General features: G+C 38.1%; 1 protein-coding gene across 3 annotated transcripts in view; it reads left to right on the top strand.

The window, feature by feature from the left end:
• Nucleotides 1-14,365, top strand: part of PSMD1 (proteasome 26S subunit, non-ATPase 1) — a 97,772-nt gene extending 83,407 nt beyond the window's left edge. For 2 of the 3 annotated variants that reach the window (XM_029225151.1, XM_029225149.1), the window contains 3 exons: nt 439-585; nt 12,042-12,197; nt 14,148-14,352. In XM_029225151.1, the coding sequence (XP_029080984.1) occupies nt 439-585; nt 12,042-12,188 (294 nt within the window). In that variant the 3' untranslated portion in view covers nt 12,189-12,197; nt 14,148-14,352. Of the gene's footprint in view, nt 1-438; nt 586-12,041; nt 12,198-14,147 lie in introns of all 3 variants that reach the window. The other variant, XM_029225150.1, reaches the window with a different exon arrangement.
• Nucleotides 14,366-16,252: the final 1,887 nt, after the last annotated feature.

The following is a 16,252-nucleotide window of genomic DNA, read 5'->3' as shown; positions in this document are numbered from 1 at the left end:
CAAAATTTTAATTGGAAGAGACTTTAGAAATTATACCCATTCATGGGAAGAATAGAAGGGTACAAATCAAAAATGAGTTCTTGGAGGAAATGACAACTAAAATGAGTTTTGAAGGGCAGAGTAGGATTTTCATTAGACAGTGAGATGATGGTGGTAGAGAGAAAAGCCCTTTCAGGCAAAGGGAACATCATTTATTTTTGAATATCGCTGATGATAGAAAAGCCTTCTCACTCTTTACAACTAAGTTAAGTATCATTCTCACCCCCAAATAGAGTTACCATCTCTCTTGTCTGAGTCTGGTATCACTTTACTTCTACTTCCGTTATGTCTAATCCTAACTACCTTTTGCACCTAATAGTTGCTCAGTAAATTTATTAAACATTATTCAGTGATGTAGAACAGAAGTGAACTTTTATGGGGCTATTTTTTCCCGCCTAGGATGAGGCAGAGAAAAAGGAAGAAAAAGAGAAGAAAAAAGAACCTGAGCCAAACTTCCAGCTATTGGATAACCCAGCCCGAGTTATGCCTGCCCAACTTAAGGTCCTAAGCATGCCAGAGACCTGCAGATACCAGCCTTTCAAACCAGTAAGTCACCAATGGCCCTTAACTATATACCAGTAGGATGTTAATCTGTAGGGCAATGGAATCTTTATAGAGAAGGATAAATCTCCAAAGTATTGGGAAAAGCTCTGTAGTACTAATAAATCTCTTAGCAAAAGAGGACATTCCCTTGCATTCCATATAGATTTGGGGAGACTTTTCTTTGTGTGACCCTGCAAACATCCTTCATCTACCAAAGGCTTACATCATGGAAGTTTCTAATACAGCATAGTGATTTGGACTACAGACTCTGGAGCCAGACATCCTGAGTTTGAATCCTGATTCTACCACTCTCAGCCTATGAGACCTTAAGCCAAGTACTAATCCTCTCTTCCTCAGTTTTCACTACTATAAAATAAGAATTATCATCCTTAACTCATAGGAATGTGATTGAACAAGGTAATACATTTAATACATAAGCACTTAGAGTGTTCTATTTTACAATTAGAAAAGGATCTTCATGCCATTTAATTTATTCTAGGGCAGAATGTTTCATGTTAGAAACAAATGCTGATCAGAAATTTGAGCCATGATAATGTCTTTATTTTCTAGGTTCTTGTATCTCGAAAACTAGAGAACCATTAGTAGACATATTTAATACATTCAAATGCTGGACCTGTCTCAAGTGTCATAGACAAGATTTCTAGATCCTTATAGAAGAGTAAACGCATTCTCATCAGCTTGAAGGTGGTCCTTGATGGTGGTGACAACTCTTAACCACAATTGTGAGTCAGGCTCTTACCTGACTAGATTATCAGCTAGAGGAGGCGAGGGCAGAGGATGGAAGATATTTAGTGGAAGAGCTAGAATTGGGCGGAACTGAGTTTATATTGCAGATCTGCTGTTTCTTAGCTGTGTAACTGAGACAAGTCATTTGATTGCTTCGTCTTTCAGTTTCCTCATCTAATAATTGGGATGGTGATACTACCTACCGCCTAGGAATATTGTAAAGATTAAATAGGTTGTTATATGTGAAACACTTAAAACAACATGTGGAACATGGTAAATCCTCAGTCAGTGAATATTACTTGGTGGTGGTGACAAATCATCAGCCATCTGTGGGCAGCAGGCAGTCAGGCCGGGAAAGACGGAATAGCTTGCAGGTCTTCTCCCATCTCCTATTAATTTTTCATTGCTAGGACCTAATACTGCTTGGTCTGTAGTGTCGAATGAATGAATTAATAGAACCACTAATGGACATATTAAATGTAGTCGCTATCTAATCTGCAGCCCAGCTCGCTAAAGTGACGTTTCCAGAGAATATATTCTAACAGCATCCTTTCAAAACTGCTCATGCCAGAACAGGTATATTAGTACACAACTTGTGAGTACTTTAAGCACACAAAACACCTAGTGATTTTGACAATTACGAAGAACTAAAGAGAGCAAAGTATATGCTCAGTGTCATGAGGCCATATGAGGAGACTGGTTTTCCTCAGCTGGAACTTAAATGATTGTTAAGCCTTTGCTCAAAATAAATCCGAGGAAGCTGTAACAGTTGTTCATTTACAAGCGAAAAGATTTCTTCTGTCTGTGCCTGGCTGACTATTGAAGGGAAGGTGTGCCCCAATCACATACATAGCCCCTCAGCAAAGACTCGGAGACTTATTGTTCCAGGTGTTTAAGGAAATCCCTGGCTAGTCATTAGCTGTCCAATCAGGTAACTGAGAGAAGACTTCAGTGATCACACACAACAGAAAATACTTTATAGAAAAGTCACAAAACAGACAACAACAGCAAACCCTGGGGAGAGGTGAGAATCTGATTTCCAGAGTTGCCACATTGTATTATTTAAATGTCCAGTTTTCAACAGAAAATTATAAGATATACAAAGCAATAAAACATGACTCATACACAGGAAAAAAGCAATAAATAAAACTCTCTCTGAGGAAGCCTAGATGTTGTACATAATAGGCAGACTAAATCAACTAAAATATGTTCAAAGAACTAAAGGAACTATGTCTAAAGAACTAAAGGAAAGTATAAGAATGTTATCTTAACAAATCATGAATATCAGTAAAGAGATAGAAATTGTAAAAAATAATCAAATAGACATTCTGGATTTGAAAAATACAATAACTGAAATGAAAAATTTGCTAGAGGAGCTCAACAGCTGATTCAGGAAGACTTGAGCAAACTTGAAAATAGGTCATTTGAGGAACAACAAAAAAAGGGTGAAGAAAAAATGAACAGACCTGTTAAAAGCCAAGCATACCAGCATACACAGAAATGGGCTAATGGGAGTACCAAAAAGAGAGAGAAAATTATAGAAGAATATTTGGAGAAATAATGACTGAAAACTTCCATAATTTTATGAATAACATTGATCTACATATCCAGGCTGCTCAGTGAATCCAAGTAAGATAAAGAGATCCACACCTAGACACGTCATAATCACACTGTTGAAAGACAAAGAAGGATTCTTTTCTTCTTTTTTTTAACTGAGGTAGCATTGGTTTATAACAAATGTAAGTTTTGTGTATACAACATTATAATTCACCTTCTGTATACACAGCAGTATGCTCACCACCAAAACTCTAGTTTCCATCCATCACCATACAATTGACCCCCCTTTCTCCATTTCACCCTCCTGCACCACCCCAGAAGTTACTGTTTTCTCTATGGTTTTTTTTTTTTTTTTTGCTTTGTTTTGTTTTGCTTGTTCATTAATATTTTTGTTTTAGTCCATATATGAGTGAAATCATGGTATTTGTCTTTCTCCATCTAACTTATTTCACTTAGCATAATACCCTCAAGGTGTATCCATGTTATTGCAGATGGCAAGATTTCATCCTTTTTTTATGGCTGAGTAGTAAGTATTCCATTGTGTGTGTGTGTGTGTGTGTGTGTGTGTGTGTCACATCTTTTTTATCCATTCTTCTATCGATGGGCACTTAGGTTGTGTCCATATCTTGGCTGTTATAAATAATGCTGCTATGAATAGAGGGGTACATATATCTTTTCAAATTAGTGTTTTCATATTCCCAGAAGTGGAATAGCTGGATCATTCTTTGAGGAATCTGCATACTGTTTTCCACAATGGCTACATCCATTTACATTTCGACCAACAGTGTACCAGGGTTTCCTTTTCTCCACATCCTCTCCAACCCTTGTTATTTTTTGCCTTTTTGATAATAGCCGTTCTAATGGGTATGAGGTGATATCTCGTGGTTTTGATTGATTTGCATTTACTTAATAATTAGCAATGTTGGACATCTTTTCATGTGCCTGTTGGCCACCTGTATCTTCTTTGGAAAAATATCTATTCAACTCCCTTGCGTTTTTTAAATTTAGTCATTTGTTTTTTTATTGGTCAGTTGTAAAAGTTCTTTATATATTTTGGATATGAACCGCTTGTATGATGGATATATGATTTGCAAATATCTTCTCCCATTTGGTAGGTTTTCTTTTCATTGATGGTTTCCTTTGCTGTGGAGAAACTTTTGGTTTGAAGTAGTCCCATTTGTTCATTTTCACTTTTGTTTCCCTTGTCTGAGGAAACATATCCAGACAGATACTGCTAAAACCAATGTCAGAAAGCATACCGCCTGTGTTTTCTTCTAGGAGTCTTATGGTTTCAGGTCTTACATTCAAGTCTTTAATACATTTTGAGTTAATTTTTGTGTATGCTGTAAGAAAGTGGTCTGGTTTCATTCTTTTGCATTTGGCTGTCCAGTTTTCACAACACGGTTTATTGAAGAGACTTTACTTTCTCTACTGTATGCTCTTGGCTCCTTTGTCGTAAATTAGTTGTCTGTATATGTGGGTTTATTTCTGAATGTTCAGTTCTGTTCCATTGGTCTGTGTGTCTGTTGTGTCTATTTTTCTGCCAATACCATGCTGCTTTGATTACTACAGCTTTGTAGTATAATTTGAAATCAGGGAGTGTGACACCTCCAGCTTGGTTCTTTTTTCTCATGATTTCTTTGGCTATTCCAGGTCTTCTGTATTTACATTTTAAAATTTAGGATTTTTTGGGTTCTATTTCCGTAAAAACAAATGTCATTGGGATTGTGATAGGGATTGCATTGAACCTATAGATTGCTTTAGGTGTATGGACATTTTAATATTGTTAATTTTTCTAATTTATGAGCATGAAATGTTTTTCCATTTCTTTGTATTTTCAGTTTCATTCAACAATGTCTTATTCAGTTATCAGTATATAGGTTTTTTTCCTCCTTGATTAAACTTACTCCTAGGTATTTTATTCTTTTTGTTGCAATTGTAAACGGGATTGTTTTCTTAGTTTCTCTTTCTGCTAGTTCGTTGACTTATTTCACTGAGCATAATACCCTCCAATTCCATCCGTGTTGTTGCAAATGGCACAATTTCATTCTTTTTTATGGCTGAGTAGTATTCCATTTATTCTTTTTTATTCATTCACCTGTTTATGGACACTTACATTGCTTCCATATCTTGGCTATTGTAAACAGTGTTGCTGTGAATAGTGCAGTGCATATATCTTTTCAAATTAATGTTCATTTTCTTCAGATACATACCCAGGAGTAGAATTGCTAGATCATCTGGTAGTTCTAGTTTTAGTTTTTTCAGGAACCTCCATACTGTTGTCCATAGTGGCTGAACCAGTTTACATTCCCACCAACAGTGCACAAGGGTTCCCTTTTCTCCACATCCTTGCCAATATTTGTTATTTGTGGTCTTCAGTAATTCTTAAGATTATGAAGGGATCCAGAAAAATTCTTTATCAGATGAGTTGGAGTTCAGAAAATGTGGTCACAGAACTCTAGACCAGAGGGACCCCACCCTGTGGCCGGAGTCTGCTCTCACCCTGTCCCCAGGGTGGCCAGCTCACCACCCACTCCCTGGTCTTTTTTCCTCTTATCTGATTTAAAAGACAACTGTACAGTGCAATCATAAATTGGTGTTGATGTGTACACACTGTATAAAAATGTAATTTGCATTAAAATATGTCTTAGTCTGTTCTGGCTGCTATAGCAAATTGCCACCTACTGTTTAAGACTGGGTGGCTTAAACAACAAATCTTTCTTTCTCACAGTTCTGAGACTAGAAGTCCAAGAACAGGGTGCCAGCATGAGCACGTTCTTGGTAAAGGCCATCATCCCAGCTTATAGACAGCCCTCTTCTCATTGTATCCTCACATAGCAGAGAAAGACAAAGCAAACTCTCTTCATGTTTCTTCTTATAAGGGCATGAATTTCATTCCTGAGGGCTTTGCCTTCATGACCTAATTGCATCCTAAAGACCCAACTTCTCATACCATTACACTCTATGGGGGTGGGGTAGGATTTCAACATATGAATTGGGGGAGGGGACACAACATATAGGTATGTTTGGCACATACGTGAGCCATACAGAACCATGTCTGGCACACAGTATGTGTATACTAAAGTTGGATATTGTTATGATTCTTACTATATAGGGCAAATAAATTTCTATCTGTTTAATCAAAAAAAGGGGAAAGACTCAAATTACTAAAATCAGGAAACAAAGAGGAGACATTACTACCAGCCTTACACATTACTACCAACCTTACAGAAATAAAAGGATTATGAGAGTATACTGTGAATAACTATATGTCAACAAATTAGGTAATTTAGATGAAATTGACAAAGTCCTAGAAAGACACAAACTACTACAACTGACTCAAGAAGAAATAGTAAATCTGAATAGATATATAACAAGTAAAGAGATTGAATTAATAATCAGGAAGCTATAAAGAAAAGCCCAGGGCCAGACGGCTTCACTGGTTAATTCCATCAAATGTTTAAAGAAAAAATAGCACCAATCCTTTACAAACTGCTCTTAAAAAATACAAGAGGAGGAAACACTGCCAAACTTATTCTGTGTGGCCAATATTACTCTGTAGTAAAACCAGGCAAAGACATTACAAGGAAAAAAACTACAGAGCCAATAATTAATGTTCACAAATTGGAAGATTTAGTATTACTCAAGATGGCAGTACTCCCCAATTTGATCTATAGATTCAACACAGTCCTTATCAAAATCCCAGCTAACTTTATTTTGCAGAAATATACAAACTGATCCTAAAATTCATATGGAAATACAGGGGACCCAGAATAGCCAAAACAATCTTGAGAAAGAAGAGCAGAGTTGGAAGAAACACACTTCCCAATTTCAAAACTTACTACAAAGCTACAGTAATCAAAACTGGTATTGGCGTAAGGATAGACATCCAGATAAATGACTTTAAACTGAGAGTCCAAAAATTTATGGTCAATTTGACTCTTTTTTTAATTGAAGTATAGTTGATTTACAATGTTGTATTAGTTTCAGGTATACATACAGCAAAGTGATTCAGTTATACATTTATGTATATATCTACTCTTTTTCAGATTCTTTTCCATTATAGGTTATTATAAGATGTTGGATGTAGTTCCCTGTGCTATACAGTAGGTCCTTGTTGTTTATCTCTTTTATATATAGTAGTGTGTATCTGTTAATCCCAAACTCCTAATTTATCCCCCCCACACACCCTTTCCCCTTAATTTATCCCCCCCCCACACCCTTTCCCCTTTGGTAACCGTAAGTTTGCTTTCTACAGTATTATCTGAGTATACTTCTGTTTTGTAAATAAATTTGTACCATTTTTTTTAGATTCCACAGATAAGTGATGATATTATTCCACAGATAAGTGATGATATTATATTTGTCTATCTGACTTTCTTCACTGAGTCTACGATAATCTCTTGGTCCATCCATGTTGCTGCAGATGGCATTATTTCATTCTTTTTTATGGCTGAGTAATATTCCTGTGTGTGTGTGTGTGTGTGTGTGTGTACACATACATATACCACATCTTTATCCATTCATCTGTCAGTGGGCATTTAGGTTGATTCCATGTCTTGGCTATTGTAAATAGTGCTGCTATGAGCATTGGGGTGCATATATCTTTCTGAATTAGTTTTTGTCTTTTCCAGATACATGCCCAGGAGTGGGATTACAGGATTATATAGTAACTCTGTTTTTAGTTTTTTAAGGAACCTCCATAGTGTTCTCCATAGTGGCTGCACCAATTTATATTCCCACCAACAGTGTAGGAGGGTTCCCTTTTCTCCACACTCTCTCCAGCATGTATTATTTGTAGTTTTTTTTGATGATGGCCATTCTCACCTGTGTGAGGTGATAGCTCATTGTAGTTTTGATTTACATTTCTCTAATAATTAGTGATGCTGAGCATCTTTTCATGTGCCTGTTGGCCATCTGTATGTCTTCTTTGGAGAAATGTCTATTTAGGTCTTCTGCCCATTTTTTGGGTGGATTGTTTGTTTTTTTGATATTGAGCTGTATAAGCTGTTTATTTATTTTAGAAATTAATCCCTTGTCAGTCACATCATTTGCAAATATTTTCTCTTATTTTGTATGCTATCTTTTTGTTTCATAGTTTCCTTTGCTGTGCAAAAGCTTTTAAGTTTAATTAGGTCCCATTTGTGTATTTTTGGTTTTGTTTCCATTACTCTAGGAAATGGATCTAAAAAAAAAAATTTGCTGCGATTTCTGTCAAAGAGTGTTCTGCCTGTGTTTTCCTCTAGAAGTTTTATAGTATCCGGCCTTACATTTAGGTCTTTAATCCATTTTATGGTCGATTGGTTTTCTTCAATGGGGAAAGAATAATATTTTCAAGACTTGGTGCTTAAGACAACTGGCTATCCATATGCAAAAGAATTAAATTGGATCCCTACCTTACAGCATATATAAAAATTAATTGAAAATGGATCAAAGACTTAAATGTAAGAGCTAACACTATATAAACCCTATCTGTAAATCTTTATGATCTTGGATTAGGCAGTGTTTTCTCATATGTGACATCTAAAGCAGAAGCAACCACAAAAAAAAGATAAATTGGACGTAATCAAGTTAAAAACTTTTGTGTTACGAAAGACACTATCAAGAAAGTGGAAAAAAACCCCAGAGAATAGAAAATATTTTCAAATCACATACCTGATGAGAGACTTATACCCAAGTACATTTTTTAAAACTCTTAAAACTCAATGATTTTAAAAAAAAATGTATTTTTTAAATGGGCAAAGGATTTGAATAGACATTTCTCCAAAGAAGATTTACAAATGGCCAAAAGCACATGAAAAGATGCTCAACATCATTCATCATTAGGGAAATGGAAATCAGAACCACAAGGAGATACTTCATAATACCCTAGGATGGCTATAATCAAAAAGACAATAGGGGCTTCCCTGGTGGCACAGTGGTTGAGAGTCTGCCTGCCGATGCGGAGGACGCGGGTTCGTGCCCCGGTCCGGGAGGATCCCGCATGCCGCGGAGCGGCTGGGCCCATGAGCCATGGCCGCTGAGCCTGCGCGTCCGGAGCCTGTGCTCCGCAACAAGGAGAGGCCACAGCAGTGAGAGGCCCACGTACCGCAAAAAAAAAAAAAGACAATAGGTTTGTAGGTTAAAGTTAGCAAGGATATGGAGAAATTGGAAGCCGCATATAGTACTGGTAGGAATGTAAAGTGTTGCAGCCTGTATGGAAACCAGTTTGGCAGTTCTTCAAAAAGTTAAATGTAGACTTACATGACCCAGCAATTCCACTTAGTATATGCCCAAGTGAATGAAAACTATGTCTACACAAACACTTGTACACTGATGTTTATATCAGCTTTATACATAATAGCCAAAAGGTAGAAACAACTCAAATGTCCATCAAGTGGTGGATGGATAAACAAAATGTGATATGCACAATGCAATATTATTCAGCTGAAAGAAATGACATACTGATATATACTCCACCGTGTTTGAAACTTAAAAACCTTATCCTAAGTGAAAAAAGCCAGACGCAGAAGGCCACGTAATGTATGGTTCTGTTTATTTGAGATGTCCAGAATGGACAAATCCATACAGACAGAAGTTGCTTTAGCGGTTGTAGGAGCTGGGAGTGGGGGATGGAGAATGACGGCTGGCAGATGCGTAGTTTCTTTTACGTTGATGAATGTGTTCTTGAATTAGATAGTGGAGGTGGCTGCACAACTTTGTGAGTATCCTAAAAGAAAAATCACTGAATTGTGTACTTTAAAAGAGATCATTTATGTTATGTGAATTATATCTCAATTTTTTAAAAAAGGAAGGAAAGACTGCCTCTGTGTGTGTGCAGTGAAGAAAGGGGTGCCCCCTGACTCATTCCCTCCAGAACCCTCAATGGCAGGGTCATCAGATCCTTCCTCAGACATTGCATTTGAAAGAGGCAGCTTTAGGGTTGTTTTGTTTTGTTTTGTTTTTAATATTTATTTATTTCATTTTTTATTTTTTGGCTACGTTGTGTCTTGGTTGTGGCATATTGGATCTTCTTTGTGGCACGCGGGATCTTTTGTTGTGGCATACGGGCTGTTCTCTAGTTGTGGTGCGCGGGCTCCAGAGCACGCAGGCTCTTCATTGTAGTGTGTGGGCTTCTCTCTAGTTGCGGTGCGTGGACTCTGTAGTTGTGGCATGTGGGCTCCAGAGTGCATGGGTTCTGTAGTTTGTAGCACGTGGACTGAGTAGGTGCGGTGCATGGGCTTAGTTGCCCCACAGCACGTGGGATCTTAGTTCCCCGACCAGGGATCAGACCCACGTCCCCTGCGTTGGAAGGCAGATTCTTAACCACTGGACCACCAGGGAAGTCCCAGCAGCTTTAGTTTTGAAAATGGGTGGCATTCCTACTCTGTTTCCTGTCCATCTTAAAAGATGTCTTATAGAGAGTGTGGAACATTTGGCAGCCGAAGTGCCCCATTGCCTCTGTCTTCCATTGTCACTAGCCTTCTCAGAAAACAGAATGTCATATATCTTATTCCCTGCTTAGAGAGTGTGAACTTTCTCTCTAACATATAAGGCATTAATAAATCTAAACCATGTAGCTATAAAAAGCTCTTCCAATATGTTGATTATATTGCAGGATTTGGGCTGGCGCATTCCAGTTAAGCATGAAATAGTTCCATTGTAATCTAATCTGGAGCCATGTATTTCCAAAATGCAGGAAGTCCTTTGGTGAACATGGGTATTTTCTGTTGAGTAAAAGATTGATCTCCATTTGGTCCTTTAGAAGGTTCAAATAAACTTTTAGACCATGGAGTATTAGGATAGTGGCCATGTTACTCTGTTCTTGGATGAATATTGGTATTAAAGGAAGGGTCCATTCATAAAATGGCTTTTCTTCAAGGAAAGCAAGCTTTTTAAGTGAAAGGATTATAGATGAATGTGTATGAATATGTATGTATTGAGAGAAGGGAAATAGTTTAGAAATTCATGAAGGCACACCAGTTTTATAGCGTGGCAGAGCAGAGTTCTGATGAGTAAAAATTAGATTAGGTTGAACTGCAGAGATGCTTATACATATATGAATCATTTTCCTAACGTGCTTGGGCTTTTTTTCCTTCCCAGTAATGTGCTTTGGTAGAAATATGTTTTTGCCAGATGTTCCCTTCACTGTTGACTGATTTAATTACAGAGAGCAGCTTTCCATTTCCTTTGACACAGGAAAGCAAATAGAATAAGATTAGCACACCAGAGAAGGGCAGACAGTTTGATTTTTGAATTTACCTTTTGCTAATATGTTTGGGAGAGGGCTTAATAGAATTGCTTCTATACTCTACTTCCCTTTTGTTTCCAGTCTAGTTTTTCACTGTCTCGCATCACAAGGATTTGTAGATTATAGTGAAAAACACTCAGATATTTATGATACTTATATTGCTCTATCATTCTGAAATTGCTGGAGAAAAATTGGCTTTTCATTTCTAGGTTGTCTCTTGTGTCCAAAATGATGGTTTTCTCACAAATGATAAAGTATCTGTTAGACTAGTGTGCGTCTCAAACTTTAACATGCATATAAATCACCTGAGGATCTTCTTAAAATACAAATTGAGAGATCTGAAGCGGGGCTAAGTTTTCTGCATTTCTAACAAGCTCCGAGGTAATGAGGATGCTACTGGTACAGGACCACACACTGAGTAACAAGGCATTAGAATACCGTCTTTGGATAGTAAACATTCTCCCTGCAGTCCGACTGAGGCTAGTGCAGTACTGAGAAATACTTCTTAAATTGGGATGCATCATCCAAACAGCAACACCACATGTTCTACCATCCAGAGCCACTGGGTTAAGTTTGCAGGTACTCCTATAGATTACAGTTATCTTTATCCTTTCTTATGCACATTGGCAATGATGTCCTCATCCAGCCCTCAGACTAACCTGAAGGAATAGATCAGGAAGATTTTATTTAGCCCCTTCTTACGTTTGAACAGTTTAGTTAAGTCACTAGTGTAGCATCACACAGGCACAAATGCCCAGGTTTCCTGACTGTCATCAAGGAAAGTGTAGTTCCATCCCAGTTCTTTATTTCCAAATCATTCTAGTAGCCTTGAGGTACCATCTAACAAATATGCACTCAAGATTCTGGAGCATTCTGGAACTATGAGTGGAGCTTGTGCTTCTTCATTCCTTGCTCTGTTTAATAGCTGTCCATTGGAGGCATCATCATTCTGAAGGATACCAGTGAAGACATTGAAGAGCTGGTGGAACCTGTGGCAGCCCATGGCCCGAAAATTGAGGAAGAGGAGCAAGAGCCAGAACCCCCAGAACCATTTGAGTATATTGATGACTAAGGACCAGAGGTGTGTGTGGAACAAAATTGTGTATCAAGGGAAATCTCTTAGTCAGTTCTTCACAAATGTTTTATACAGAGACATGGTCTCACTTTTTCCCTTTTGTACTTAATCCCTGTTTACCTAAACAGTATTAAAATTTACCCTTCTTTGACCTCTTCACGAATATGGAATATACCAATTCCTTTTTCCTTCTTTGACTCTCTACCCTCTAATGTTCTACCAGTGCTATTCAAAGTGGCTGGACTGCAAACTGATTTCATAGGTCCATGACGAAGTAGGGAGCTTGCTCCAGAATGTAACTCAATGCTTCTCTCATCAAAAAAGCCTTGCTACCCACTAACCCCAAAAAAGTCAGCTGAACTGACAGTCAGCTCAGTGACGGAGGTGATTTCCATTTTGATGTAAGCTCCTCGTTGTGGATCAGTTATAGTTTGTGGACGGGCACTGGTCCGTAGATCACACTTTGAGTAGCACAGGTCTAAATTCCTCACTGATTCTTCTCTCTCTCCCTTTCCTTTGGCAATACTTTTGGCACTAAAAGCCTTACCATTCATTTATTTGAGAATCTGTTGAACATCTAATATGTATAAGCCATAGTCCTTATAGGTACTTTGGGGTCATTTAGACTGTAACACAAAGCTTTGTCCAGTTGAAAAAGATTATTATTATGCCAATGTCCTAACAATGTTGAAGGGGGGTTTTAGATGCAAAAAGATTGCAATTTCACAAAATTGTCATTCTGTTTCCTCCAATTTTTTTTGAATGGTCATCACGTATCTGAAGATACATATAAACTGTACAATCAAGGTTCTCTAATTCCACCCTACTACAAGTACGTTGTCAAACAAATAGGAATTTATTCTACTCTTTAAAGAAAGTAAGATCAGTATCATTTATTACATTAGGACAAAAGAAAAATACATTTGAAATGTCAAGTTGCAAATCTAACGCTGTGAGTGTTACACACTAAGTAAGCAATTAATGAAAGCTTTTATAGAAATCTCAGATAAATGTTAAGGCAGAAACCCTGCTATTAGTAGAAAAATATATTCAAGCCTCCAAGACACAGTTTGGAGATTTATAACTTGCCTTCCTGCCTTTGAAAATTGTCTTCCAGCTCTTGATGGTTTCCTAAGCTTTACCCAACCAGCACATGACAATATTAATACCCTGAGCTCTCAGTCTGTGTGCAGAACTGAATTCACATTAACCCTCTTCAGCCTTTCACAATACCTTACTGAAAACCCCCTGATTAAGTCTTTCAAGACAGCTAACTACAAAATGGCTTAGAAGTTTTCAGTTGGAAATTGGATTCTTGTTAGGTTTTTTTTTCATATTTATTATCTATTTACTTTTGTATTTAGTTATTTAGTCTGCGCCAGGTCTTAGTTGCGGCACGCGGGATTTTATTTGCGGCACGCAGACTTTAGTTGCAGCATGCGGACTTCTTAGTTGCAGCATGCGGACTCTTAGTTGCAGTATGCATGCAGGATCTAGTCCCCGACCAGGGATCGAACCCTGGCCCCCTGCATTGGGAGCGTGGAGTCTTACCCACTGGACCACCAGGGAAGTTCCCCTTGTTAGTTTTTAAAAGGGTAAAATATCCAGTCAAATGAGAATTTGGAAACTATAGTCTGTCTTAGCACGAACTGTCGTGTTAGGACTGCATCAGCAGAGTTAGGGGCTATTTTGGTTTTGTTTGTTTGTTGTTTTGGTTTTTTATTTTGGGTGTTTTTTCTTTTTTTGCCACACTGTGCAACATGTGGGATTCTAGTTCTCCAACCAGGGATTGAACCTATTACCCCTGCAGTGGAAGCGTGGAGTCTTAACCACTGGACCACCAGGGAAGTCTATAGGCTAGTTTTAGACTTCAACATCTAGTAGTTTGTTTTAGGTTTTTTTAATGTTTTTAAAATAAAGAATAACCCTAGCTTCTCCCTCTCCCCGCTTCCCCAGGATTTTATCGCTCACCTGAAGAAGATTGTCCAGGCTCATATTGGAAACGCCTGTGAGGAAGTTCATGCTGAGACCTGCTATTCACTGCATGTATCATTGCCTCTGTGCGGACCTTGTGTCCAAGTCTTTGGTTGAAGAGATGGTATATGACTATTTAGTGTTCTCTTTCACACAACTTGGTTTTCAAATAAATATATTAAGATCTTCAGATGGACAAGGACTTCTTGTTTGTTTTTCAGCCTGGATTTTAAATAAATGGATCTAGTACTCTTTCCTCCCACCATGAAACGCCTAAACCCAAAGAGCTAAATCTTTGATTGCTGGGATGAGTATGCATGACTTTAATATTGGTGAAAGAGTTAAACTATTTTATAGATTATTTGCAAAATAATGGAAAAAATAAGAGAGAAAAACAACGACCCTTGTTTATTACTCCAAGAATTCTCTGCATTTTTATTAATGGGATTCAAGGTGTAGGGTGGCATCTCTTATTGAGGTGGAAGTCCCTTTAATGACCCAAGGGAAATGTAGTCTGTTTAGGCAGCTCAGAAGCTTTTTTTTAAAATAAGCTTTGCTTATTGTTTCCTGCTTTTGATCCTGTTAAGGACAATAGATATAAATTATTTCCATTTATTTAGCCACAAGATCTAATAATGTACCCTTTTTTTCTCCTTTTCTGACTTATTTTTCATGTTTTTTTTAATTGAGGTATAATTTAAAGGTAATAAAAAAATGCACACATTTGGTTACGTAGGGTCTTTTGTGCCTTGGCCTTCAACTATTAAAGTAAAAGTAGGTAGTTTCCAACATTTATACACGAATAACTCTTTATTCCAACCTTGATTCTTTCACTTCTTAATTTAAGATATAGCCTTCTGAGTCTGGAAAAGAAAAAAAAAACCTGTTTTTAGAGGAAACAAACTCCTGGGTAGATCAGCTCTATCCGTTCATCTACCACAGCTTTGTTGTTAGGTACAGGTCTAAAGGTTACTGATCCCAAAGGATGGCTCCACTCGTTGGTTAATTTCATTGTATCCCCTCCTTTGTAAATTCCTTGTTTCCTCAATATCAGATGATTCTCTAAAAGAGATTATCTCATTTCCTAGCCTCTCATTAGCTATGTCCTTCCTGTTCAACCTCTTAACATTGCTTGCATTTCAGACACAGTTATCTCTAACATTTCCCTTAATATATGAAATGTTTAAAAAACAGAAGTCTGTAAATGATGTCACTGTCCAAAATTGAGTAGTCTGGGAGAAGTGGTACATTCATGGGTCTCTGGCCAAAGTTAATAAATTCTTTCTAAAATAGTGGATTGAACTTCAGGGAGCAGTCAGCACTAGTTCCCGGTAAGAAGTGCAATTTAGAATTTGTATCTTGGTCTTAAATCTTAAGGTTATAGCTTTTAAAAATGCAAGCTATTGGGCTTCCCTGGTGGCGCAGTGGTTGAGAGTCCGCCTGCCGATGCAGGGGACACGGGTTCGTGCCCCGGTCCGGGAAGGTCCCACATGGCGCGGAGCAGCTGGGGCCTTGAGCCATGGCCGCTGAGCCTGTGCGTCCGGAGCCTGTGCTCCGCAACGGGAGAGGCCACAACAGTGAGAGGCCCGCGTAACGAAAAAAAAAGAAATGCAAGCTATTAAAGTAAAATGGCCTCTTGGGTCAGATTATGATGAGATTGTATCTCTTTTCCTGATTTTCTTTTTCCTAGAAGATTTCCTAAGATACGCACAGCACCGAGATAACTAAGGTGCAAAGAAATCTAAAGTGATATATGAAATAAAGTCACATATGAAAGCAGGACAGGAGCTAGAATTGCCACATTCTATAGAAGAAACAGAAAAATGGCAGCAATTACTGCCAGTGTTGTCACTGGGCACACACTGTTTCAGAGTTGAGGCAAGGGGGGTGCACATCCAACCACTCCCTGGGCATCCCTATTCGGGCTGCCTCACAGGCACTTAAAACCATATAAGCAAAGCACGTCCAGCCTCTTCTGCTCCCGCTTGAGGCTAATTACAACCCCTCGATCTGGTGATCCAACCAGAAATCCAGAAAGGATTCACCCTTGACTCAGTTTAGCGTCTCAAGTATCTCTCCAGTTCGTC

Source organism: Monodon monoceros, unplaced genomic scaffold (assembly GCF_005190385.1).
Source record: "Monodon monoceros isolate NGI ecotype Baffin Bay Population unplaced genomic scaffold, NGI_Narwhal_1 Super_Scaffold_16, whole genome shotgun sequence".
NCBI lineage: Eukaryota > Metazoa > Chordata > Mammalia > Artiodactyla > Monodontidae > Monodon > Monodon monoceros.
The sequence above is the reverse complement of the archived record's forward strand: the minus strand, read 5'-3'. Positions and strand labels throughout refer to the sequence as shown.